At 31.6% G+C, this 25944-nt stretch overlaps 2 protein-coding genes across 6 annotated transcripts; both read right to left on the reverse strand.

Annotated features, from left to right (window-relative positions):
- Positions 1–1306: 1306 nt before the first annotated feature.
- On the reverse strand, positions 1307–15466 carry LOC134716317 (organic cation transporter protein-like). 3 transcript variants are annotated; one of them, XM_063579219.1, is made up of 10 exons: positions 15294–15466; positions 12727–13033; positions 11990–12220; positions 11116–11312; positions 9763–10032; positions 9278–9412; positions 8641–8726; positions 7823–7943; positions 6952–7024; positions 1307–5982 (listed from the first exon to the last, which is right to left on the reverse strand). In XM_063579219.1, exons 2-10 carry the CDS (start codon positions 13012–13014, stop codon positions 5761–5763), a joined length of 1623 nt encoding a protein of 540 aa, XP_063435289.1. In that variant the 5' UTR covers positions 13015–13033; positions 15294–15466; the 3' UTR covers positions 1307–5760. The 3 variants fall into 3 exon arrangements, with proteins under 3 accessions (XP_063435289.1, XP_063435291.1, XP_063435290.1); XM_063579221.1 differs by lacking the exon at positions 15294–15466 and adding an exon at positions 15093–15256; XM_063579220.1 differs by lacking the exon at positions 15294–15466 and adding an exon at positions 15082–15255.
- Positions 15467–18434: 2968 nt separating this feature from the next.
- Positions 18435–24783, reverse strand: LOC134716318 (uncharacterized). Of its 3 annotated transcripts, XM_063579224.1 has the most exons (5): positions 24607–24767; positions 23648–24034; positions 21060–21135; positions 19564–19967; positions 18435–18751 (listed from the first exon to the last, which is right to left on the reverse strand). In XM_063579224.1, exons 3-5 carry the CDS (start codon positions 21127–21129, stop codon positions 18731–18733), a joined length of 495 nt encoding a protein of 164 aa, XP_063435294.1. In that variant the 5' UTR covers positions 21130–21135; positions 23648–24034; positions 24607–24767; the 3' UTR covers positions 18435–18730. The 3 variants fall into 3 exon arrangements, with proteins under 3 accessions (XP_063435294.1, XP_063435293.1, XP_063435292.1); XM_063579223.1 differs by lacking the exon at positions 23648–24034 and having other exon boundaries at positions 24607–24783; XM_063579222.1 differs by lacking the exons at positions 23648–24034; positions 24607–24767 and adding an exon at positions 21418–21516.
- Between the last annotated feature and the right edge of the window lie 1161 nt (positions 24784–25944).

Raw genomic sequence — 25944 nt, forward strand, 5'->3', positions numbered from 1 at the left:
CTCTTACTTGACCAAGTACCAAGATGTCCAACAACAGAGTATGTAACCTGTTGAAAAACTCAGGATTCAAAAGTTAGCAACATGAAAAAAGATGACACTTTAACCTATTGAAAACATATATTTCATGATTTTATGATAAAAGTCAATAAATTGCTTCGCTGATCGCAGCTGGATACGACCGCAGATGTCCAAACCTGAAAAGTTGTGCCCAAAATAACCACAATATTCATGCTTAATACAGGTCTGAATTTGGATTGTAATTTTTTTTTTAAACACCTTTTATGGTTTTTGACACAAAATATCTGTAGTTGAAAACCTTTAAATTGGTAATATGATTTGAATTTATATTTAATTTTTTGCTTTTGTGCAATACCCTTCAACGTTGCGAATTGACCCCCCCCCCCTAAGTTAAAATTACCCCTTTGTCTCCCCCTTCCCCCTTTTCCAATTATTGTCACCTCCCCCACTTTCCCTTATTCCAAAAAAATCTTTCCCTCAAGATATGGTCAGTATTTCAATTCATATTTCTAATGGAGTTTGCAACCATAATTCCCCATTTAAATACATCATAAAACTTTTAAAATATAAATGTTGAAGGCAATACCTTGACCTATAATGGTTTTCTGTTATGAATTGTTTCTTAGATGAAGTGTTGTCTCATTGGCACTCATGCCAAATCTTCCTATATCTATTAAGACACAGATTTGTCTGAAGTGAACTAGTTTATTTGGTCACAGTTTTGACTTGGGTTATTTTTTCTTTCACTCATGCAATCACAAATGTAAACATGCAGTGTAAGCAGATGATATAACTGTTATGGTGACCATTTTACTTTGTCAGTTTTCTCTAATTTCTCCCAAACTGTAGTTTGAACTTGTTCTTTGGTGGCCTGTTCAATCTGGACGAGAATTACAAACTTTAAAGTTGACATCAAAATGCTGATACATGTACATGAATATGGTTAACTTTTGCATATTTATTAGGACCTTGAAAATGTTGTAGGATTTTGACAGACAAAGCATTTACCAAAACTGACGAAGTTGAACATCCTTTCATTTGAGGAAAATTCTGTGCAAATCAAAAACCTGATAATATGCATATATACAATTAATTTCATAGTTTAACTTGAAGATTGTAGGCCAAACCACAAACGCTATGTGGGACAGACCAGCAGAAGGAAGGGTGATTGGACGAACTGACAAGCACATAACAAAGTGGTTGCTCCTTAACCTCACAAAAACATTTTCAATTTTCTCTTCTGTATGGACTGGAAACAGATATCTTAAAGAAAGTGTAACAAAACTAACAATTTCCCCAAAACTTTTATTAACAAAAATATATCACTCTTCAATAAAGGTAACACTTTTGATCATATCATTGTAACCTAAGTGTAACTTTGTCAACTTTTTTATAAATGCATATGTATTTTGAATAACATACAAATTTATCAACTGTAAATAATATCTATGGTGAGTCCTTATTTAACTCAGAAACTGATTTTTTTTAAAAACATTATTTTAAATTGCATTTACGGGTAAGTTTAGAAATCACACATATATATATATAAACTAAGCTGATGGCATTTGTTTAGTACAAAATTCTGATTTGGATAAAAAAAAAAAAACATTTGCCATTTGGCCTAGGTGTTTATAATTTTCTTTTCAAAAGTCAATAATTACCTTATCCATGAACACATATATAAATGAAGTAATTAGTTAAACACTATTATATACTCCCTACACACAACTATAAAAACAACTAAATACTTGTAGTTGTACACTTTCAAAAAATGCTGAGCAATTCAACAATAACTAGAAACAAAACAAAGACACTTATTAAGTGTTATGAGTTTGACTGTCCCTTTGGTATCTTTCGTCCCTCTTTTATTAAACAAACAAAATAAATTGTAACAGTTTTCATCATGCTATTCATAAAATTAAATGCAAAAAACGAACACATCATACAGAGATAAAAACAGCATTATACACAATTGTTAAATATCCATTTAGGATTTATACTTGAGATATAGATCATTTCATCATCTATCACTGGCCCCATCACAATACATGTATACTCTTCTTTACAGACATAAATATATCATAAAAATAATGAAACTGGTATGTATTCCTTAAGAAGCAAAATTTGCAATTTTTCTTGAATTTATTGGTTGCCTTTATTTCAATAATTCATTCAACAGGAATCTTAACATCTTTATATCTTAAAGGCAATTATAAAAAGATTAAATTAGATATTTTATCCAAAAATTTCTAAAAAGATTTTTTTTTTTATGAATAGTATCTCAATTATTAATTCTTAGCTTACAATCCTTAAATCTTTTTTTTTCTCAACAAAATTATGTTTAAAATGAGAAAAGTTTTGATTAGAAATACATGTTCATTCTGATATGTACCTTTAAGTTATATCACTCTTCATCAATCTACAGATGTCTACTCAGACTCACACTGATGAATCATTTCTCAGTACAAATGTACTACAAAATATTACTTCTTTTTACATTTTACTATCAAGTAATAATTCAAAATAATAACATGATAGTTAAAAAAACTAGAGGCTCTAAAGAGCCTGTGTTGGTCACCTTGGTCTATGTGCATATTAAACAAAGGACACAAATGGATTCATGACAAAATTGTATTTTGGTGATGGTGATGTGTTTGAAGTTCTTACTTTACTGAACGATTTTGCTTCTTACAATTATATCTATCATGAACTTTGCCCATTAGTAACAGAGAACTATATTTGGTAAAAATTTACATAAATTTACCAAATTAATGAAAATTGTTAAAAATTGACTATAAAGGGCAATAACTCCTTAAGGGGTCAATTGACCATTTAGGTCATGTTGACTTATTTGTAGATCTTACTTTGCTGAACATTATTGCTGTTTACAGTTTCTCGCTATCTATAATAGTATTCAAGATAACCAAAAACGGCAAAATTTCTTTAAAAATTACCAATTGGAGGGCAGCAACCCAACAACCAGTTGTCCAATTCATCTGAAAAATTCAGGGCAGATAGATATTAACTTGATTAACAATTTAACTTCTTGTCAGATTTGCTCTAGATGCTTTGGTTTCATAGTTATAAGCAAAAAACTGCATTTTACCCCTATGTTCTATTTTTAGCCGTGGCGGCCATCGGACACATTTTTCAAACTAGATACCCCAAACATGATTGTGGCCTAGTAGTTTCAGTGGAGATTTTGTAAAAGATTACTTAGATTTATGAAACATGGTTAAAGATTGACTATAAAGGGCAATAACTCCTAAAGGGGTCAACTGACCATTTTGGTCATGTTGACTTATTTGTAGATCTTACTTTGCTGAACATTATTGCTGTTTACAATTTATCTCTATCTATAATAATATTCAAGATAATAACCAAAAACAGCAAAATTTCCTCAAAATTACCAATTCAGGGGCAGCAACCCAACAACCGATTGACCGATTCATCTGAAAATTTCAGGGCAGATAGTTCTTGACCTGATAAACATTTTTATCCCATGTCAGATTTCCTCAAAATGCTTTGGTTTTTGAGTTATAAGCCAAAAACTGCATTTTACCCCTATGTTCTATTTTTAGCGGTGGCGGTCATCTTGGTTGGTTGACCAGGTCACGCCACACATTTTTTAAACTAGATACCCCAAAGATGATTGTGGCCAAGTTTGGATTAATTTGGCCAAGTAGTTTCAGAGGAGAAGATTTTTGTAAAAGATTACTTTAATTTACGAAAAATGGTTAAAAATTGACTATAAAGGGCAATAACTCCTAAACGGGTCAACTGACCATTTTGGTCATGTTGACTTATTTGTAGATCTTACTTTGTTGAACATTATTGCTGTTTACAGTTTATCTCTATCTATAATAATATTCAAGATAATAACCAAAAACAGCAAAATTTCCTCAAAATTACCAATTCAAGGGCAGCAACCCAACAACCGATTGACCGATTCATCTGAAAATTTTAAGGCAGATAGATCTTGACCTGATAAACATTTTTATCCCATGTCAGATTTCCTCAAAATGCTTTGGTTTTTGAGTTATAAGCCAAAAACTGCATTTTACCCCTTTGTTCTATTTTTAGCCGTGGCGGCCATCTTGGTTGGTTGACCAGGTCACGCCACACATTTTTTAAACAAGATACCCCAAAGATGATTGTGGCCAAGTTTGGATTAATTTGGCCATGTAGTTTCAGAGGAGAAGATTTTTGTAAAAGATTACTTTAATTAACAAAAAATGGTTAAAAATTGACTATAAAGGGCAATAACTCCTAAACGGGTCAACTGACCATTTTGGTCATGTTGACTTATTTGTAGATCTTACTTTGCTGAACATTATTGCTGTTTACAGTTTATCTCTAACTATAATAATATTCAAGATAATAACCAAAAACAGCAAAATTTCTTCAAAATTACCAATTCAGGGGCAGCAACCCAACAACCAATCGACCGATTCATCTGAAAATTTCAGGGCAGATAGATCTTGACCTGATAAACATGTTTACACTCATCATGCTTATGGTTGTCCTTTTATATTTTCATCAGTAATTAAGTGATCAAAAATTGAACATAAGAGCTTCTGTGAGGAATCTTCAAAATTTTGGAATAAGAAAACATAAGTGACAAATTCTCTATAATTTGGCTGAAAAAATGTCACAGACTGCATTATGATAAATAATTTTAAAAATTGGTGCAAATATTCACTCCTGTTTTAAAGTCTGTGCTAAGTTGAATGGTCATTGCCAAGTGGTGTGAGAGGAGTTGGCAGTTAACAAAATAATGTAGATTATGCACCAGGTGATATTTAAAGATAATGATGCATTATGTAAACTCTGCTATGCAAATGACACAAAAACAATAATAAGGGACTATAGTAAATGCAATAAATACAATACTTAGCAATGGCAAGATAACATGAAATGTAATTAATAAAATTGAGAACGGAAATGGGGAATAATTCAAAGAGACAACAACCCAACCAAAGAGTTGACAGCAGCTAAGGGCCACAAATGTATGTTCTATAATTCAGTCTACTCACTTAACAAAAGGGCAACCAGCCCAGGCTTGTAAGTTGTAGAATAAGTTTTATAAAAAAATCCCAATTCTATTTGTCACTCATTAAGAAAAATAGATATTGATAACAGCACTATGTAATAAACAGCTGTGCCATGAGCGTATGATACGCCTGACATCTTTAGTGGAAGTCTTATGCAATAATCATAAATAGTTTCTGAGAAAGTTTAAGCAATAACCATAAATTGTTTTTGAGATAGGCGAGACATGTGACCCCCCCCCCCCCCCATCCTTTTTTTTTTACAAAAAACTAAATATCACTAAAATAAAATTTTGAATCAAAACCAAAACCATAAAAAGTATACAGATCTTTACATTAACATAACCAAGAAGTGTGTTAAGTTTTAAACAATAATCATAAACACCCCTGTTTTAGTTACAAAGTGCCGTAACTCAAAAAGTTTAAATCTTATTTTCACCAAAAAGTCTACAGATCATTTGACCATCATAAGAAACAACTATATAAAGTTTCATGAAATTTGGATAAGTTGATCTCATGTTACAGAGCGACATGTTTACGCCGGACAGACAGAGAGACGGACGGACACTGGACATGTGTATACCATAATATGTCCCGTCAAAATTTCATTTTCCACCCAGACAAACTTCACCTCATCCCACAAATAACTAAAAAAATCCTCACTCTAATGAACAGATGTCCTAAATAACAATTACAATCTTGTGTTTTGTTCTCCTCTTCTAGACAACTGTGTACTCGTTGCCTGGTGATATATAGTTTTATCATTGACAATTTCTTTTGTCATTTTTTCCACTTCTTCTATTGTTTCAGGTAGAGGTCGCCCATGTGTTTCTGGCAAGAAGAAAATTAAAATTCCACCAACTATTGTCAATACACCAAATACTACCAATGGTAGCTCTTTTAAAGATGTGGCCTGTAAAAAAACATAAATGTGCATTAGTCAAAGATCCTAAAATGACAAGTTTGAGGGGATCAATATTGACATGAATTATCATTTATATGGTCATGATTATAAATTAACTGTTTTGAAATACTAAGGCTTTTCTACCTCAGGAATATATTAACATGGCTGTATTTGGCAAAACTTTAAGGAATTTTTTAAGGAAGCATCACTGAAGAGTCTTTTGTAGATGACACCACATGTCTGGCCAAAATTCACAGTTTCAATCCTGGTATCAATAAAGAGTTTATTTTATTTAAAATGTTATTTTAAGGATGTACTTAGGTGAGGTTAGGTGAAAATTTATAAATTAAGAAGTTAAAATTGATACTTTAATCTGGTAGAGCATCAAATAAGGATACAAATAAGCTAAAAATATTGATAGGTCATGGACCTCCTTTTCGAGATATTTGAGATTTAAAATATGGCGGGAAAAGACTGACTCGGATTTTTACCTTATATTTGCGTTAGTATTAATGGGTCTCAAACCAGAAGAAAGAAAATTAGGAATCTTTTTAAATTCTGGTAAATGACCTTTCATAAGGTATTTAATGTTACATGAAAAAATAAATGGGTGTTATGGGGCAAAATATTTTACATTGTGTTGAATGGAAAAACACCAAGGAGTCTGAATATTTGAACCAAATTCCAAAACCTCACCTAAGTACATCCTTAAGTCCATTTAATGCAATGTTTTTGGATGGTTTGTTTTAACCATTTCCATCATTTTTTTCACATTTGTAAATTCATGTTTTATTCAATTGCAGTTGAGATTTACAACAGTTCAAAAGGTGATAAATGACCAAATAAGATGAAAAGTGACTAAACTAAGAATAGTTTTAACTGTTAAAAGATTTAGTGAGCAAATGTGGTTCAACAATAACACAAAACAATTGCAAAATTAATTTATTGATATATTAATTGTATTTTAATATGTCTTACCCCATATACTATAAATGGAGCTACTATTCCACCAACATTCTCAAACAGTGAAGCTATACCAACAGCATGATTTCTATAATAGATAATAATATGTCATAAGTAAACATCTCAACTAAAACTCTTCTCTTCAAATGACTTTTTTTTAAATTATGGAAGTACCTTACATGCCTAACACTACAGTGAGATAACTCTGTAAAAATCATCTAAACATTTTAATCACATCTATGAGTTGTTTAGGAAACATTGAGCTTCTTAATGATCAAAATTAGTGTTTGTCAAACTGCTATATATCCAATGAAATTTTTCCAAGAAAGTGTGTGGTTCAAAGTTTTTGGATTTTTTACATTTTTGTCGAAGAGTCAAAGTAAATCTTTTGTCAAAATTTTATGAATATCAAACAAGCCAAATTTATTTTGGTAAAGGTGTTTGGTACCACCTTAATATGACTTTTGTGACTTCATTCTTGAACTTTTAACACAAATCAATAGGTTTGCTGTTCATCAATAAGTAAAATTTACTTACATTATCATGTTTTAAAGCTGACTATGCAGAATGGATTTTATTCATTGTTAAAGCCTGTACAGTGATTTCTGTGTGGTTTGGTCTCTTGTGGAGAGTTGTCTTATTGTCAATCATACAACATATTTTTATTATTATCTTTTACATTGCTGACAAAATTGGTTTCACAAAAGGGAACACAGAGTACAGAGATTCAAAGCTTTGAATTTTCAAGTTGATTGCTATAACTCAAACTGACCATTATAGTATGCTGAACTGAGAAAAAGTTTATAATTTTGATATTCATTGTTTATTGACAAAGTTCTCATTCTCCGCAGACATTATGTTTGAAGATTTTAGAGATTAAGTGAACCTGATCACTGTTGGGAATATCTCGCTACCATACAGATATGTAACTGAATAGGAGCCAGTAATACCAAACTTTCCTATCATGGCCAATGTGATAAGTAGTGGTTTTAGATCAGTACCATCAGCTGAAAAATAGTCAGAAGTTCATTTTATACAATGATTAAAAACATTTTGCTAAAAATGAAAAGTAAAAATAACTTTAAAGTTTATCATGGTGGTTTCAAAAAGAGTTCTTATAAATAATAAATAAATAATATAATTTGCAGATTTAACATTGATTTGCTGATATTTAGAGTAATTATGAATATAATGAGTGTTTTCAGACGTGTATCACCTTCACTGGTGATCTAATGAATGGATCTGTCGTAGAGTTGTAACTTCCTTAGATATAATACTGTAAACCAACTAATTTTGGCGAGCGATTTATTTTCGCGACTTTCGCGAGTAGAAAAATAACGCGAATATAAATCGTCGCGAATATGTCAAAATTAGATTTTTCTAATGTATATTCATCAAGAAAATTTGAAAATCGCGAAATTAAATCGCCGCGAAATGGGTTAGAAAGGGCTAAACGCGAAATAAAGTATCCGCGAAAATAAGTTGGTTTACAGTAGTCACTAAAATACTATATATATGTATATACTTTTGTTCTGATTTGTAATAATCAAATTTACTTTTAAAATCAAACATTTAAAATTTCTAAAGAAATTGGCTAGGATTTGATTATAAATAGAAGATATTACAGTCATCTAAGTTTTCTATCTTTAAGCATGGATAAATAAGATGACTATTTGTTACATTTGTACTCTCATTCCTAAATACCTGTTGTTTCTGGAATAAATATTGTAACTATGTTCATTATACCACACAATAACAGGAAAAATATAAGTGGTTTTCTTCTGCCTAATCTGTAATAAAGGAAAAAAATATAAACTGTCAGTGTTAACCAAGACCATTTAATAAGGGAAACTAATCAACAAAATGCTATCATTAATATTCAATGTTTCATTGAAAGTTGTATGTTCAAATAACGCCACCCATATTCGAACTTGATCCGTGTTTGGTGGTAATAATCATTGCATGTAATGATTCATATAACATTTGGTTGAAGTAAACTTATTATCCATCTGATGAGCTAAGCAATCATATCACATCTTTTTTATAAGGATAGAGAGGTGAAACTTATTTTGGGAGAACAAACAGGCAAGGGTTATACTTCCCTTGCCCAAACTCTACAAAACCAAAGGCATTTTAAGGAGTTTGGGCCAAGTCACACTCCTTTTTTTTTACCTTGTTTCTTCCCCCTTTTTCAAACCCCTGGATGGGTACTAAATACATATTAGATTCTAATATTTTTGTCACAAACAGTTTTGGTTTAAAACTGAAGTCGTGTCTAAAAAAAATAAAATATAAAAACCGTCAGAATCTAAATCTTCTAAGGTTAACTTTTCAAACTTACAAATTAATGGCTATGACACAAACTATTTGTGCTGGTATCTCTACAGCCCCACTGATTCCAAGGTTGAGAAACTGGTTCCCATGTAAAGTAGGTGTGGCAAATAATATACCAAAATAACTGATACTATTGGCAAACCTGTAATTTATAAGGTTAAACAATATTTGAAATGACCCTTTTCTATAATCCATAAGCTTTCTTTTTCACCAATATGAACAATAATTCTTTATTTGACCAACATGTGCTAAAAATCAGTAGAAAAATTCAGTTTTCAATTGAAAAAAAATGTTAATCATGTATTTTCGTTAATATTGAACTAGTCCGTTTTGTAATTCAGTGTCCTGATTTTTTACCAGTGGGATAATGCATCTTACATTTTTGAAGGTAAGTTAGCTATTTAAAAGTGAATTCAATACAATTTGCTGATACTTTGGAAAATACTCGCTGAATAACTGCCAATCTATAGTTGTAAACATTAACATACTTACCATAAATAAAATGTGATAAGTGTATATCTTCTAATGACAGGAGTTCTAAACAGATCTAGGAATGTATAAGCTTGTTTTTTATCAGATTCTACTAGAACCTCACTGCTGTGGAGCTCTTTTTCTGATGCGTCTTCACTTTCTCTCTCAGCTTCCTCAAACAGATGTTTAGGAAAAGGTATACCATTGATTTTACTTGCCCATTTCGTTACTTTCTCTGCCTCTTTGTATTTTTTCTTTGCAATAAGCCATGGAAGAGATTCTGGAATAAACCTGTTCAAACAGAAATTTCCCTTCTTATTTTTACACGGTGATGGTTATTTATGATTTGAAAAAAATCTAAAGACATACATACTTTTATTGTTTGTCTCTTTAACACATTAATAATTAATAGGTAAAACTGTTTTAACCATGATTTATTCATTGAATTACAAACAGTTTATGGTTGCAATGATAAAACCATATTGAGGCTCTTAAACTTACCGAAATTTAAATGTGAACCACATTTATAAGTGCCCTTAGGACATGTAGGAAGTGAGGTCATTTCGATTATTTTTTAATAATTTTACTTTCACAATTTACTTTACAAAAATCTTTATTGTCATATATGCTTTCAGTTTCCTAAGTTTATGTATATAAAATTTGATTCCAATTCGATTTTGTCGATTTTATTCTGTTTTCAAGTGTAATATCTTCATTAAGACATTACAGTATTCTATAACTATCACTATTTACGAAATTTTCCTTTGATCTGGCTGACTGACAATTTTCTTTCTCAGCAAAGTCGAATGATATGAAAATTAACGCTAGAAACTAAGGAGGCAAGTGCCCATTGTCATGAAAGTAACAACATAGTCATAGATTAAATAGCGATAAACAGATTATCATTGGTTATCTCAACTTGATTGCTTTTCTCACTTTCCCAGTACCGGCTCAAGCTAGAAAATCAATGTTGTTGAGATGATCAATGATCATCTATAAGTATCATTAATCTGTAAATCATAAAATATATGTACAGGTACAGTTCAAAGTATAACAATCAACTACACACTGATTTTAACCACCTTAATAGCAAGTAAACACAGATAATATCACAGCAGGTGTAAAGCAATCTGATAAATGTTCAAACAGTTGAACATTGTATGGGATAAGAAACATTTATAGACATCTATATAAAAGTGAAGTCATTTTGGGGGCTTTTTAGCTGACTATGTTGCGTGGACTTTACTTATTGTTGAAGGCAGTATTTTTAGTTGATAATTTCTATGTTATTTTGTCTCTTGTGAAGAGTTGCCTCATTGACATCCATACCACATCTTCTTTTTTTTTAAATATCTGCTCAAAAAATAAACATACCAATAAAAAAATATAGTTAAGAGATTAGGTATAGTAATGACAAGCTGTAACGTCTGCCAATCTCTCAGAAAATATCCAAACGTAGCCAGCACTATAATTCCTATGCTCCAGGAACAGTTGACAGCCACTGATGGATATGATCGGAAATTAGAAGGGAAAAATTCTGTCACCATTACATATGTTGATAATGCTATTGGCTGAAAAAATAGAATATTTTGTTACAGTTTGATTGTCAGGCAAATTAACATGATAAATGATAGTATTTGTTACATTTCTTTGCCAGATATAATTTATAATTTGACCATTTAATCCTGAAGTTAAGCAAAATGATGCTAGGGGACATATTAAACTTGTTATTTGGTGAGAATAATTGTTCTATGTTAAAGTCTCACTCTGACTTTGGATGAAGAATAGCAACACTGTAACTTTGCTCATGTATAAATTCTTCATTGTGTCTTTGTTTATTTGCAAAGTTAGTGATAATAATAATCGAAACAGTGTAATTTGACGAATTAGTCAATACTGAACCAGCCATTTTAGAAGACTTTTAAATATATATTGTGACAGTTTACAGATAAAAAAATAATACTGATGAAAAAAGTAAAGTTGGGTTACATTTTGAAAGATCAATTGTGTAATTATCTTCAGATGTCACATTTAGCATGACAATCACAACTACAATGCATTGATATATGCCAATAAAAACTTCATTTCTGATGTGGTTCTCCTTTAAAATTTGAATAGTAAAACAACAGTTTTGAGTATATTACCATGCTCAGTGACATTGCCAAAGTTTGCATACCTTACATCTTATCTTCAAAGCATTATTCAAAATAAGTGGAATCCATTGACTAAATTAACACTTTATACTTACCATGTTTAACATCCCAATAAGAAATCTCAGGGCAGTAAACAAAGCATATGTATTGGCAAAAGCTGCACTAATACCAATAACAGCTTGTATCCACAGAAGTGTCAGAATAGTTTTCTTTCTTCCAAATCTGTCTGATAGTGGAGTCAGGAAGGTAGCTCCAATGGTATTCCCTACCATGTAAATTGTTGTCGATAACTCATTTAAATAATCTCTATCACAAACAAGATCCCACTACAAAGAGACAAAACAAATATTTTTCATGCATTTAAAAAAAATGGCAATCCTTAATTATCAATATAACAGAACTATTCTCAACTGTCATAAAAGAGGGTTGTATAGGTAGATATATTGCCAGGTTTAATGCAGTAACCCACAACAAATTTCATTGGAAAATGCCTGTACCAATTTGGTTTACCATGGTATATGACAGTTGTTATTCAATAGTTCTGTTAGTTCAAATAGTCTCCTTTTCTATTTTGACAGGTTTTATGAAGTTTCCCCTTTTTAAATTTACATGGCCACTCAGTATTTTTCTATAAACCTTTCATTTTTTTGAAAGACAAAATTATTTCCAAAAAATTTCAAAATCTAAATTTTTGGTTTTCGAAGAATAACTGACAGATTGGTGCTTGCTTAAATATTCACTCACCAGTAACTGAGATTTGAAAAGTTAAACAGAAATAATTTCAAAAATTTCAAAATTACATTACCACTAGCACCAACATGTTAAATCTAACCTCTGTGACTATGGTTGCTTCAAACTCATCACCATAACTCCAACCATTAGGACAAGATTCAGTTTTGTTCTGACCATCAATACTAACAGTCACATCACAAGCTCTATAGGTAACAGTTTTATTTACATCAGCAAGCTCTTTACATTTATAATCTGGTACCCCTCCTAGAAATATACTTCCCAGGACAGGCCATGCTCCCCTCATGTAGATAAAACACAAACATAGAAACACTAAGATCTGGAAACGACCATAATTCCCAAGACTCTGCAGGACTCGGTCAGCATCCATCGTTAACTTGATCTAAATCCTGATATAAAAGAGGTTGAAAAAGAAAATAAGGCTACAACTGCTGTGAAGAGAAACTAATCAAATGTTTTATAATTCTGTATTAAGTAAATAAATAGTTAAGAAACTAAGGCATTTAGGAATTTACTTTTATACATTTATATTAGTGTATATGTACCATGCACCATATAAATACACACTATTTATAAATATTTATACTTCTAACTTAACACTTTGTCTGTTCATTGATGTAAATATAAATCACATGCATATATGTGTTAGTTTCATAATGGTTTTTACAATCTTAGCTAGCCCATCATATCTCAGTTTTTGCCACTCTTAAAAACTTATCATTATATCTTCAAAAATCATTTTATTAATTAGAAAAAAACATGTAGAAAGAAGCTTAACCTTAGGTATAAAAAATAAATAAACTTAACTTATAAAATTGAGAATGGAAATGGGGAATGTGTCAAAGAGACAACAACCTGACCACAGGACAGACAACAACAGAAGGTCACCAATAGGTCTTCAATGCAGCGAGGAATTCCCACACTGACGGGATGCCTAAAATATGACATCTTGAAAGGCTGTTACTTTTTGCTTTGGCGCAGCAGGAACTTGTTAGGGCAAAAAATACCTTTTCAGACATAATAATTATTTGGACTAGGAAAATTGCTGCGATTCTGAGATGCAACTTATTTCATGGAGATGCAAATACAACTTTTATAAACAATCTTTTCATTATCCTGCAACCAACAACCAAGGTATGGAATAATTTGCCACTCAAAATAAAAAAAAATGTTGTTATGTGGAATTATTCAAGAAACATTAATGACAATGTTATAATCATTTTCTTGAAAATTCTATGCATGTCAATTAATTTGTTTTATTTGTTTTACAGTTAGAATTTGAAATGAGGATAGTAATTCCCTTTTCCATCAGGCTTCAAACAGCAATTTTAGGCTACCATTAGCGTCAAATTTGTTAAAATTTTACTGTGATTTATCAAAATATCCTAGTCATGATTCATCAGAGGTCTCAAATAATTATAGTTACTTTTATGTTTGGAAAAAGATTAACATGATTTGTCAAAATCAGTCAATTTTTTATCACCTAAAAGAAAGTGTAAATTTTATAGTCATACACCAAAAAATACTGTTCATGTCATTTGGGAAGAATTTTTACCATTATTTATCATGAAGGTACCCCTATTAAGGTACCCCTATTATGACCCTCGTATATATTGTATTTTAATAGGAATGTTAACTGTATACATGTATTTTGTTTGAAGGCCTCAATAAAAATTAGACTATTTCTTATTGAGTAACACTCTTCAAATAAAGAATTTATTATTATATTATTGTCTTAAATTTCATGACTATAGAACTCAGTTAATCATCACAATAAAATATATGACCTATAGCTCTAAATCTCCTTTCATAAGATATTAAAGGCAATCAAGAGTGATAAGATAGAGTTTAATTGCACTGGAGATAATTATTTCTGTGAGAAACACCAAACAGACAATTATGACATTTTAAATAATAGTTCCTGGTTGCAGTAGTTACATTTTTTTGTAGTTGGATCATGTCTCTTCTATATAACCACTGTCCACATGACAAAAATGTAGGCATCTTCACTTCCAACACACGTGTAGCAAACAGGTGAAATTATTTCATATTATATTGTATAATATATTAGGGGAATTATAATCTAATAAATTGGTCCCCCTCCAGTTAGTTGTACCTGAATTACGATTGCATACTTTACAGAAAATAAATTATTAACAATTCTGAGAGTGCATGGAACCAGGCACACCTTTTATCTGGGAATGGCATATTAAATTTACTATTGATTCCGGTGAAAGACTTGTTTTGAGAAATAACAAAGTTAAAACTGCTTCGCTAGACAAAGTGCTTTCAGATATCCATTTTCAAATGTAGTCATTTCTATATTAACTGCTTTAAGAACACTATATCAGCAAAATATACTGAAATAAAAAAAAATGTTTAAAAACCTGTAAATGTTGATACACAAAACATGAGAAATTTCATTTCTGGCCCAAACCTGTTCAACACCTGTAAAATTATTGTCCTTCTAGGTAGTCAATCTATATGGAGGTTAATATATCACATTTCAGTCGTGTATATAGAAAGACGCTATATAACTGAATGGATGACAACATAACTAATTATCAACTGTTCAAATATAAAGCAGGATCTTGCGTTTGACTTTGGTGCATGAGGACATATCATTGTAAACTTGCATCAGACACTTACCACGCATGATTAAACCCCAAACATTGTGGTATCAGTCTTCTTTCTTTCTTTTTTTTATTTGTTCTGTCTGGAAACTAAATGACGTTTAAAACTACATTTTAGTATCTCTAACAAGTTCTACAAGCATGACATTGGCCAACTTCCGATTCTTAGGTTCTCCCAAGGAAAAACTGGAAATCTAAAACCTAGACGAATGATCCGAACATGGATCAGAAAAGTTGGGAAACAAGATGCTTTAAAAAAGAGACATATCATCTGAAAAAAACATCTACATTTGGGAAATCTCTTTATCTGGATAATAACAATTGAGATTTAGTTTTTATTACAGATAATATTTTGTACCTATATAAAAATTTCCAGATAAGAAAGGGAAAAATAAAAGACAGAATTGAAGATAAACAAAGAGTTATTCCTCTTTGTACGGACTCTCTCTTCCAATGCCGTCATGTATATACTTTCATATTTGTTCTAAATCATATTCAATTATTAACAATCAGTATGTATGGTAGATTGCATGTGTTGTTTGTGTGGATATTGTATGAACTTTATGATTTATATGCTTTATATGGGCCCTTTGGTCAGGACTAAAGATATTTTTATTAGAAATCATTATACTACTTTCACTATATATATCACAGTTGCATGCAACTATCGTTAGTATAATAATCCCAGATCATAGACGCTGTGGGAATACGGGATACTGATGTGCATCATGATCTAATACCCGTTTAAGCAGTGAGCCAGGATCACAGGCTACACTCGTGAAAATCGGCGTATACATACATTAAGAATGAAGGAATATTAACCACCAACAAATAAAACGCAAATATAAAAAGATAGTATTGATTAGTATAAAATCTAGTACAAAAGAATCATCGCTGGAATACTTGAAAAAAAACTAGTGTCACTCATAACTAACAAAAGACCAAAAAATGATCATCAATCATGCAATTATTCCCACTTGGCTGATTTTTTAACTATTAAACAATTTTCTTAGACCAATTTATTGATAACAAAATTGTTTTGTATTGTAGTAAACAGATTATTGGAATCTAAATCCAACGGAGACAAACACCTGTTAAGAATAGAAGCTTATAGAAGACTTTAATATAGTTTTTAACACTCCATAAACAAATTATATAATACACTATTCATATAGAATCTTCGACACAACCTTTCAAAACGAATCTCTCAATGGCCCCACGGTCTAAGAGCATAAGCCATAAACTTTTAAATATGAAACGAATATTATAACTGTTCTTGTCACGGTAATTGATGAAGCCAACTTTCTGCACGGTGTTCAGCAGTGCTAAGTATTCAGCTCATTAATGTTAAACTTTAAAGTGTGTTCCTCTATAATTCAGTTTATCTCCAAAAGAATTTATAGGTGCCAGAGAAAGTACTTGATCGAATTTTTAATTTTAGTTTGTAGTTTTTCAGTATAATTCATACGTCAACGGTGTTGGCTGCTTTGTCAAAAAGTGCAAATACTGAATATTTTCCAATAAAATATAAGAAGGTGTAGTATGATGGACTGCAATGACAACTCTCCACAAGGAACTTAAATAACACAGACATTAACATCTATAGGTCACCGTACGGCCTTCAAAAATGAAAAAAAAATATCACATAGTCACAGTCATGACCAATTTACTGTACCATTAATAGGAACCCAGTTATTAGTAAGGAAGAAGAAGATTCATTAAATTCCTATAAATCCCTTGAAAGATAAGAGTTGTATTCTGTTTTCGTATGACATAGCACTGTAAGCAAGTCATCCATTCAGATTTTGTTCATTCACATGTATACTTGTGGACAAGACAACTGTTTGTATTTGGAACTAGCTACAAAATGTATCCAAAATCAAAGATGTGACACATATTCTATCATAATCAAAGATGTGACACATATTCTATCATAATCAAAGATGTGACACATATTCTATCATAATCAAAGATGTGACACATATTCTATCATAATCAAAGATGTGACACATATTCTATCATAATCAAAGATGTGACACATATTCTATCATAATCAAAGATGTGACACATATTCTATCATAATCATTTGGTAGTCAATGCAACTAGTGTCTCTTCCATGACATTCTTGAAACAAATAACCTAAATATTAAACAAACAACACTCCTAATGCCCAGGCTGGCTGTCACTGTGCAATTTTAACGCAGTTAATAATATAGAACCCTATGTGAAAAAAACCGAGAACTAATTTCGTCAGAAAACACTGCCAAATATCCAAACATACTATCCACTCTGATATATATGTGTCAACACTTGTTTTTATTTGGAATTAATGTCCAACTGCTGATAGACAGTATTTTCTCTGTTATAATGTGTATATATGCCGACTCTAAATAAAATTTACTTACTTACTTACTTACTGATATTTGCTGGTAGACTTATATGTATCTATTTCACTATCATTCGGGAATTTTTTTTTCTGTTAAATTCAATGTTGAATTTGTTGATCTTTTTAGTGGAAACAAATTTGGTCACTTCCATTGGGGAACATCATCATTTTCAATACATTTAGAATTAAGCAATTTATCTAAATAACTATAACAATTCGCCGTAACGGACAAATGGTCGGCACGTAATTATCAAAATGGATAGAACATATAAACAAAAAAGTAAAATACCAAAAATACCGAATTCAAAACGGAAAGTCCTTAATCAAATGGCAAAGTAAAAACCTCAAACACTTCAAACGAATGGATAACAACTAAATAAAATTAAGAATGGAAACTGTGAATGTGTCAAAGAGACAGCAACCCGACCAAAAAGCAGACAACAGCCGAAGGCTACCAATGGGTCTTCAATGCAGCGAGAAACTGCATATTCCTGACTTAGTACAAACATTTTCTTTTGTAGAAAGTGGTGGATTTAATCTGGTTTTTTAACTAGCTATAAACCTCTCAAAAGGGTCAAATTCAAAAAGGCTATGTTACATATATATTCATAAAAATCAAAATAAACTTTGATGAATAGTTTTCTCATTGACAATCATACCGTATGTTCTTGTTTTCATAAGTAGGCTAGAAAATCAGATCGTGTTTATTTTTTTTAAAGTGTCTCTGCAGTTTCTGTGCTTTCATCTGATCAGACAGTAATAACATACAAATAAAAAACGTATATTTATTTACAAGTAAAAATAATTCTGTGTGTACCCGTTCGATAGTTTCGATATCTGCCCTCATCGTCTTACTACAAGCACTTTATCTTTGTGTAGTAAGACAAACCTCTTCCCAAACCGGCTTGGGAAAGCTACGTCAGTAAGATATACCATAAGTTTCATAATCAGCGTATTTCCGAAGAAGTCGCATTCACTGTACAACAGTTAAAGCCTTTACATTTTTATTATTAATTACTAGATTTCTGCGATCTTGTTAGTCAATTGTTTCATCGTCTGCGATCAACTTAAACCAATGGTCTAAACATCTGAAAGAAAAAAGCAAGTAAGCCATTATATAAAAAGGACATATGGTATGATTGCCTTTAAGAACACTATCCATTAGATTCAAAACGAAGTCGGGTTGTGCATGTGAATTTATAAGCAACCGTACAAACTTCAACAATGAGAGAAACCCATTCGATATAGTCGGCTATAAAAGAGCCAGGGATGACAAAATGCGAGATAAACGGTATAGACATCTTGAAACTAGTGTCTTCATTTGATTGAGCATTTTTATAATATGAGATATTATGACTGTTAAGGATTATTTACTGAGAAGGTCGTTTTATTTCTTGTATGTCCGGACATTCTACTGCCAGTTTCTACACATCAATATCTACACGAATGGTTGGCCTATACAAGTATATTTTAGTCCATCATTTCATAGCAGCACAATTGTGGAATACTTTTCGGGGTAAAGTTTCAAGTTTTTTTTTTAAATATACTTAACAGTGGTATCTATATATATTTGACGTCGGATAACGTATGATATGATATGTAGAAAAGCTTTTTTACGCCTAGAACTGTGTGTTCTCAGGCATGTCAGTATATAATATTGGAGAGATATTCGTCGGTAAAACTTTGCAACGACAAAGGAAGCCCATTATATATATAGTAATTCATGCTGCTTCCTTGGTTTGTCTTATAGAATTGATATACACTTTCATTGAATTAAAACCCATATTGATTCATATCAAAGAACTTTAGGAGTTGTCATTATTTCTGCTTCAATAAAAGACGATAAAACTTAAAATATGAAATGATATATATCTAAATAAAAGGTAATTAAAATGCTTACATTTGCCGATCGTCTTTGTCTTAAAGACCTCCTTCTGCGTCTTCCGGCGAAATCATATTGTCCACCTCCGAATCCTCCTCCCATACTACCTCCTCCCTGTGACATGTAACTACCTCCACCCATTCCTCCTTGCATTCCTCCTCCCATTCCACCATAGCTTGGCATACCACCCATGCCACCCATCATTCCTCCTCCCATGCCCATGCCATAACTTGGCATTCCACCGTATGCAGGATATCCACCATAACTGTCATAGCTACTACTAGATGATGATGACTGGGGGAGGTGAATGTAAGTTGTTTTTTGGTCACTGCCTCCTCCTCCGAAAAAACCTCCTCCTCCCATCAGCTTTGGTCCAAGTAAAGACCCAGCTCCAAACATTGCAACGAGCGGTAATAGTGCAGCTATAAAAAAAATGTGCGTCAATTAAACTTAATATGTAACTGGTCCAAGTAAAGACCCAGCTCCAAAAATCCCAACGAGAGGTAATAGTGCAGCTAGAAAGAAATATGTGTCAATTAAACTTAATATGTTAGTTACATATTAAAGTGAAAACCCTACAGTGCAGTTCACTCTTTAGCTCCAAATATTTATCTAATGATATGTAACGGTCACCGAGTCCAAACAATAATGACGTATAAAAAGGTTATTTTAAAACTTGAAGCTTTGACGTCTTATTTTTTAAGTTGGTCTAAGTGATCAATTAAACTTTAAAACCAATGAATATAACCATCTGCGTGTGTTCCCGTGTAAGTGTCGCATCAATAAATAGCTATAAGTTTCAGGATCTCAACCTTTAATCGTAAAATAATTCGGAAAAACTTTAGAGTTTAGATATTCATGCGAACACAAAGGAATACCATACATATCATCTATACCCTTTTTACGGAAACCTAGGGGATTAATAACCATGTATTTAAGATTCGCGTTTCAGTTTTCTAGTCGATGATTTAATCTGAATTAGATATAGCCATCTTTTACTATAACAAGAGATTTTACTGGCTGTTTTATAGGACAAGGAACGATATCAAAACCTGTATGTTTCTTAAATATTTAAGATAAACATGCAGCTGTTTCATATTTTATTTCAAAAGTCTATGGTTTCATTTGTTAGTCGTCCAGAAAATACCTGAAATATTTGCCCCTGTGCGTCAAGCAACCAACCATTAATCAATCAACTAATACTAGCTTTGACTGAGTATCGACTCGCTGACGGCGTAACAGATTGCGGAGAAAATTGACTGAACTGAACCACTATGTGGTAGAATATGCCGTATTCCCTCTCTTGTATATTAAATAAAACAGTTAGCTGTTTGGTTTGAAGAGTTTATGTCCTGGTGAAACAATACTTTGCTATTACTGAAAATCTTAACAAACGGCCGAAAGTCTAAATGTTCAAACATTTTTTTAAACATATATATAGTTGTCTCATTGGTACTCATAACACAACTTCTTAAATCTTAATAATCATACCAAACAAACAATATCATACTTACGAAGAGGAGCACGGATTGGTGTTATCAATATCGCTAATAAAAATAGTCCAAGAAAATATGTTGGTTTCATTGTTTTCTGAAAAATAATTGTATTTGGAAATTAACATATATTTATACGACAACGATACTTTTCCCTTATATTTGAATGATAATTTCTCATTCATTCGTCTACTCAATTTGAAATTACTATTCAACTCTTTCTTAAGTTTGAAAAGAGAATTTGATGCGAAATTACAACCTTTCGTCATTAAACTCCAATTCATTGTCATATTGCTAACCGTAAAGTCGAATACATTGTCCAATTTCTAACCGGTTTTTTTTAAATTTAGTTCAAACTTGAATTTCACAATTAAAGTACCTGTATAATGTGTATCAACTTGATTGTATGATAGGAGTCTTTAATTCTGAAGATTCTCAGATTGATCATACAAATATATAAAGTAAATAGGAAGTTCAGAGACTTATAAAAAAAGTTGTAAGAACCATTAAACCAATCAAAATTCGAACTAATGTTGTCATCCATGATTGATGAATGGGAAACGTTTAGTACCGCGGGTGTGTTTACCTTAAACGGCACGAAAACTCGATCCAACCGATTATTCGTACTTTGCTCAGTTACGAAACATGAGAATATATATTTTAATATAAGAATTTTCAAAGAATCTTAAGGAATGCCAGTTCATTTGTGTATCTAATAGTCCATACGAGTCATGATATAGATGTAATACCCATGACATATATGATCATGCATATCATTAGTTTGAGGATATAAGTATTTCTATAGCAGTTTTTATGAATGACGAAGTACACAGAATTGAGTTGTCAATTGACCTCCTACAAGATGTTAATTAAGGTGTTGAAATGACAAACGTCACAAACTCGTAGTGGTAAACAACAATCAAAGTACTGACGTACTGTTAACTGAAATGAACCCTGACTGATAACTAAATCATACAGAACTCCGTTTCTCTGTGGACCTGCGTCAAGTGTAAACCATTTCAAACATTTCAGCGATGCATTTTAAGACGATGAAACATTTAATAATCAATCGTTGAAAGGGACAATTGATATAGATCGTGTATCTTATACAGTGTTCATAATAGCAAGTTTTATTTGTCTAAATAAATTGTTCAAACGGAAGTGATAAATAACAGAAGCCTATTTTGGTTCACAGTAGTTTTTTCACAGAAGTTGGTTCAATAAAGTTTATTTAAAAAGTCGAGCACGTGGTTACTTGCGAATAAGGGAAAGGAATCAAACCTTACTAGTATGATACCATATCCAACTAAGTTAGACATCACGTGACTTTTTTGACGTATAATAGCCGCCATTTTGTATTATATTTCCCCCTATAAAATGCATATATGCTTCAATAAAGTTTAATTTTCTCATAAACCTGATGCGTTTTCTTACTTTTGCAAATCAATCCTTGATATTCAAACATATTTCTATCAAACAATGTTGGTCTAAACAGTTTAATTTTTGATTAATTTCGGTCAAATCGGGATCGTAAAACATGCACTTTTTCTCGTCATTTCTCCGTTGACTCAATGCTAAATTACCGATACCCATGTCTACTTTTACAACAAATAAAGAAATTCCGTAAATAGAACACAAACTTTGCAAATCGATTAAGTATATTCAAACATATAGCTGTCGAAAAATACTACTTAAAACAGTTTAATTTCAGGGCAAATTCGGTCAAACATCGATTTAAAAAAGGGAATTTTCCGAGATTTTTCAAAATGGCGGCTGATGTATCATATGGAAATGTTGCATCAAATCAATGATCAATGAACGTTCCTACATTATATTTAATTTTTCATAAAAAAAAATCTCTAATGTTTCTGTTATTTTCCTTTAGAGATATTTCGATATCCTAGATTTCAAAATTTCTTAATAAAAAAAATTATTTTAAGTGTGACACGGGAACATTTATTTTGATGTCCAATTATAATAGATAAATATTCTACCTTTATTATTTCATTCCTTGACCGAACAGGTGAAATCTAACCTGGGTTGTAATGTTACATCATAATATATTGTCAGGTAGACGTGCAAACCAAAAGCAACCAGCTGACATCTAACATCCTGTCAGTGTGTATACATGTATTACCAGAGTTTAAATTTTGTGATATACAAAAGTTTTCATAAATGTACAAATAAATATCTTCTCCTTCCCGTGTCAAATCAGAAGACGTATGTTTCATAATAAACTTTAGGAAAATATGAATATTATGAAAATTTCTTTAAAAAAATATTTTTTGTTTAAAAGGCATTCAAAAATTTATATGTTTCTATAATTATTTCAAAGAAATATTCTGATTCAAATTTTAATTTAAATGAATTTCGATTATTGAACATGATTTTATTGTTATTTATTTTTTAATTCAATATTTAAAGCTAAATCCAGGCAATGAATCGATATAAGTTTAAATTGTGTAAAAAAAAAGAAGAGTTATTGTATACATTCCAACAGAGACGTATATTAATACGATTGATCTGGTTTTAACAATAGTGTATACCCGATAATATCTATCGACAGAGTTATCGGTCCTGAATATGACTGATATAGTTGGGTATGTGACCTTAAAGTCATTAACTTTGTCTGGAAAACATGATATTTTCAGTATAGATGAAATAAGGCTTTGAAAAATAGTTCACACATAAACTGCGAGTACTCTTAAATCTGTACTTTTTGTTATTTGTGTTTGTGCTTGATGTCAATCCGAGTCCGGCAATCCTTCTATGGATTTTACATTTTCTTAAAACCTCCGCACGCACAAAATTTATAATTAGTTATTTCCAATTTGTTCAGCACAGGGTAGATATCGCTGCTAGTAGACTGTAAGTCGGCGAAGTTATCCTTATAGCATCTGCACAAAATCAAATGAACATTTCTCAATTTTGTCTTCAGCACCCTTATATTGCGCTAAGTGATATGTTTTTTTTAACTACATCTAATAAATAACATTCTGAAATGAGCAATTTTGTATCATTAGCAAATCATACAACATCTTCCAAGTTACTTTTTTCATCTTTAATAATCGAACTCTAAAAGACTTTAATATCTTGTAGATTTTGACCATGCAAAAAAAAAAAAGGAAACATTAGAAAGTTTTATTTTTCATTTTCTAGTTCTAGTTTGGGTGCTGCCGCTGGTATACTCGTGTCACGGGTGAGGATCTAGTAAGAACTTGTCTCTGAATCTTTTATATACATGTTTATACTTTACATGCCTGTGGGTAAGGGGAGAGTTCATTACTCACAAACATGTTAACCCGTCAATTTTGTTTATATCCTTGTCTTTTGTCTTTTGAAGGATAGTACATATATAGTCTCATTGGCAACCATGCAACGTCGTATTATTTTAATTTCAAATTAAGTCACAACCACATAACATGGACATAAAGATGTATACATACTGTCAAAATTCTCTTAAATAGTTAACTAATTTTCCAAAAATGTCTAGATCTGTCTAGATCCAATTAAAAAAATGAAATAACATGTCTTAAAGGAACCAACTGTATTGTAAAACTTAACATACCCTGAAGACCGGATAATTCTGTCGTGAGAACACACAGCTTAATTAGACATTAGATATGTCTTCCGTCATGTCATAGATGCTTGTTAATTTCTCGACTACTCAATTGTCGGATGAAAATCTTTTGGAATAAATGCCCTTCTGGTGTTTATCTTTAGACTTACTGGTAAACACCGATGATAAATCGTGTCACAGCTAAAATGACGTAAAAGTCAAACGACCACCGCCAATCGGATGTATGTATGACAAATTATTCTAATATTTCCATGCTTATGATTCAACATATATCACTATGGAAACTACCAATGGGCGGTCCCTAGGACCAACCTTTTTGTGGGGAAAAATGGTTGATTATATAGGGAATCATCGTGAAGCATGACTGTAGCGGGCCCCCCTTATTGCAGTCATCAGTGGCGGATCCAGAAATTTTCATAAGTGGGGGCCCACTGACTGACCTAAGAGGGGACCCGCTCCAGTCACGCTTCAGTGATTCCCTATATAAGCAACCAAAATTTTTCCCAAAAAGGGGGGGACCGGGCCCCCTGCCCCCCCCCCCCCTAAATCCGCCTCTGGTCATTGCCCCCTTTATATAAAAAAGTTTTGGATCCATCACTTATGTCTCCGGTCAACATTTCGGACTTTATACATAACATTTGTGACTGTAAAATTAAATTTAATTTCTAAAAAGTTACATACAATGTACAATCATTTCTTATAGTATGTTCTGTCAAAATAGCGTTAATCCAGGATTTGCAAAGTTTATGTTCAACCAGATACAAATTATAAAAACTCAACAAATTATAAGTGGCCTGCAAGGCATGCATGCAATCTGTCTGAAATGCGGATGTTCAATCTGCATTTCAATCGTTGTGACTAACGCGCTTAAACTTAGTGTGAAGTCTGTAAATTAACGGCCTCCCAACAACAATATATTGTTAAAGAAGTATATAACAGCCTTAAACAAAACCACTCTAATTTTTCTTTAAAGGTTCGTAAACCTAAATATTGGAAAACTTTGATTTTTTTTAGAATATCAAACTATAGACATGTATAATTGTGTATATGTATAAATGTGTATATATTTTTCTCTGGTTAAACCAAACAAAATGGTGTCTAATCCACCAAACAGTACAAGATGAGATATTTGCAACTTGCATACCTAGTGCAATTTATTTCATTTTTTGATTCTGATAAACAATGGAATACAAAATGATTGAGATGCATAGGGCATACAGAGACATATTGTATATTACTGTTTTCCAACTTTTTTTCAAACTTTTACAAATACTAAATTGTTGTAAAAAAAAATATACTTTTATATGATCTGCCTACGCGTATATA

Source organism: Mytilus trossulus, chromosome 4, assembly GCF_036588685.1.
Source record: "Mytilus trossulus isolate FHL-02 chromosome 4, PNRI_Mtr1.1.1.hap1, whole genome shotgun sequence".
Classification (NCBI taxonomy): domain Eukaryota; kingdom Metazoa; phylum Mollusca; class Bivalvia; order Mytilida; family Mytilidae; genus Mytilus; species Mytilus trossulus.

Coding starts and splice junctions, on each gene's coding strand:
- LOC134716317 (XM_063579219.1), bottom strand. CDS start 13,014: ATGGATGCTGACCGAGTCCTGCAGAGTCTTGGGAATTATGGTCGTTTC. Junction 12,221..12,726: donor AAGCAACCATAGTCACAGAG/GTTAGATTTAAC, acceptor GTCTCTTTGTAG/TGGGATCTTGTTTGTGATAG. Junction 10,033..11,115: donor TTAACTATATTTTTTTATTG/GTATGTTTATTT, acceptor CTGTTTGAACAG/GTTTATTCCAGAATCTCTTC.
- LOC134716318 (XM_063579222.1), bottom strand. CDS start 21,486: ATGATCAATCTGAGAATCTTCAGAATTAAAGACTCCTATCATACAATC. Junction 19,968..21,059: donor ACCAATCCGTGCTCCTCTTC/GTAAGTATGATA, acceptor TTTTTTTTATAG/CTGCACTATTACCGCTCGTT. Junction 18,752..19,563: donor GACAAAGACGATCGGCAAAT/GTAAGCATTTTA, acceptor TTTTTCTTTCAG/ATGTTTAGACCATTGGTTTA.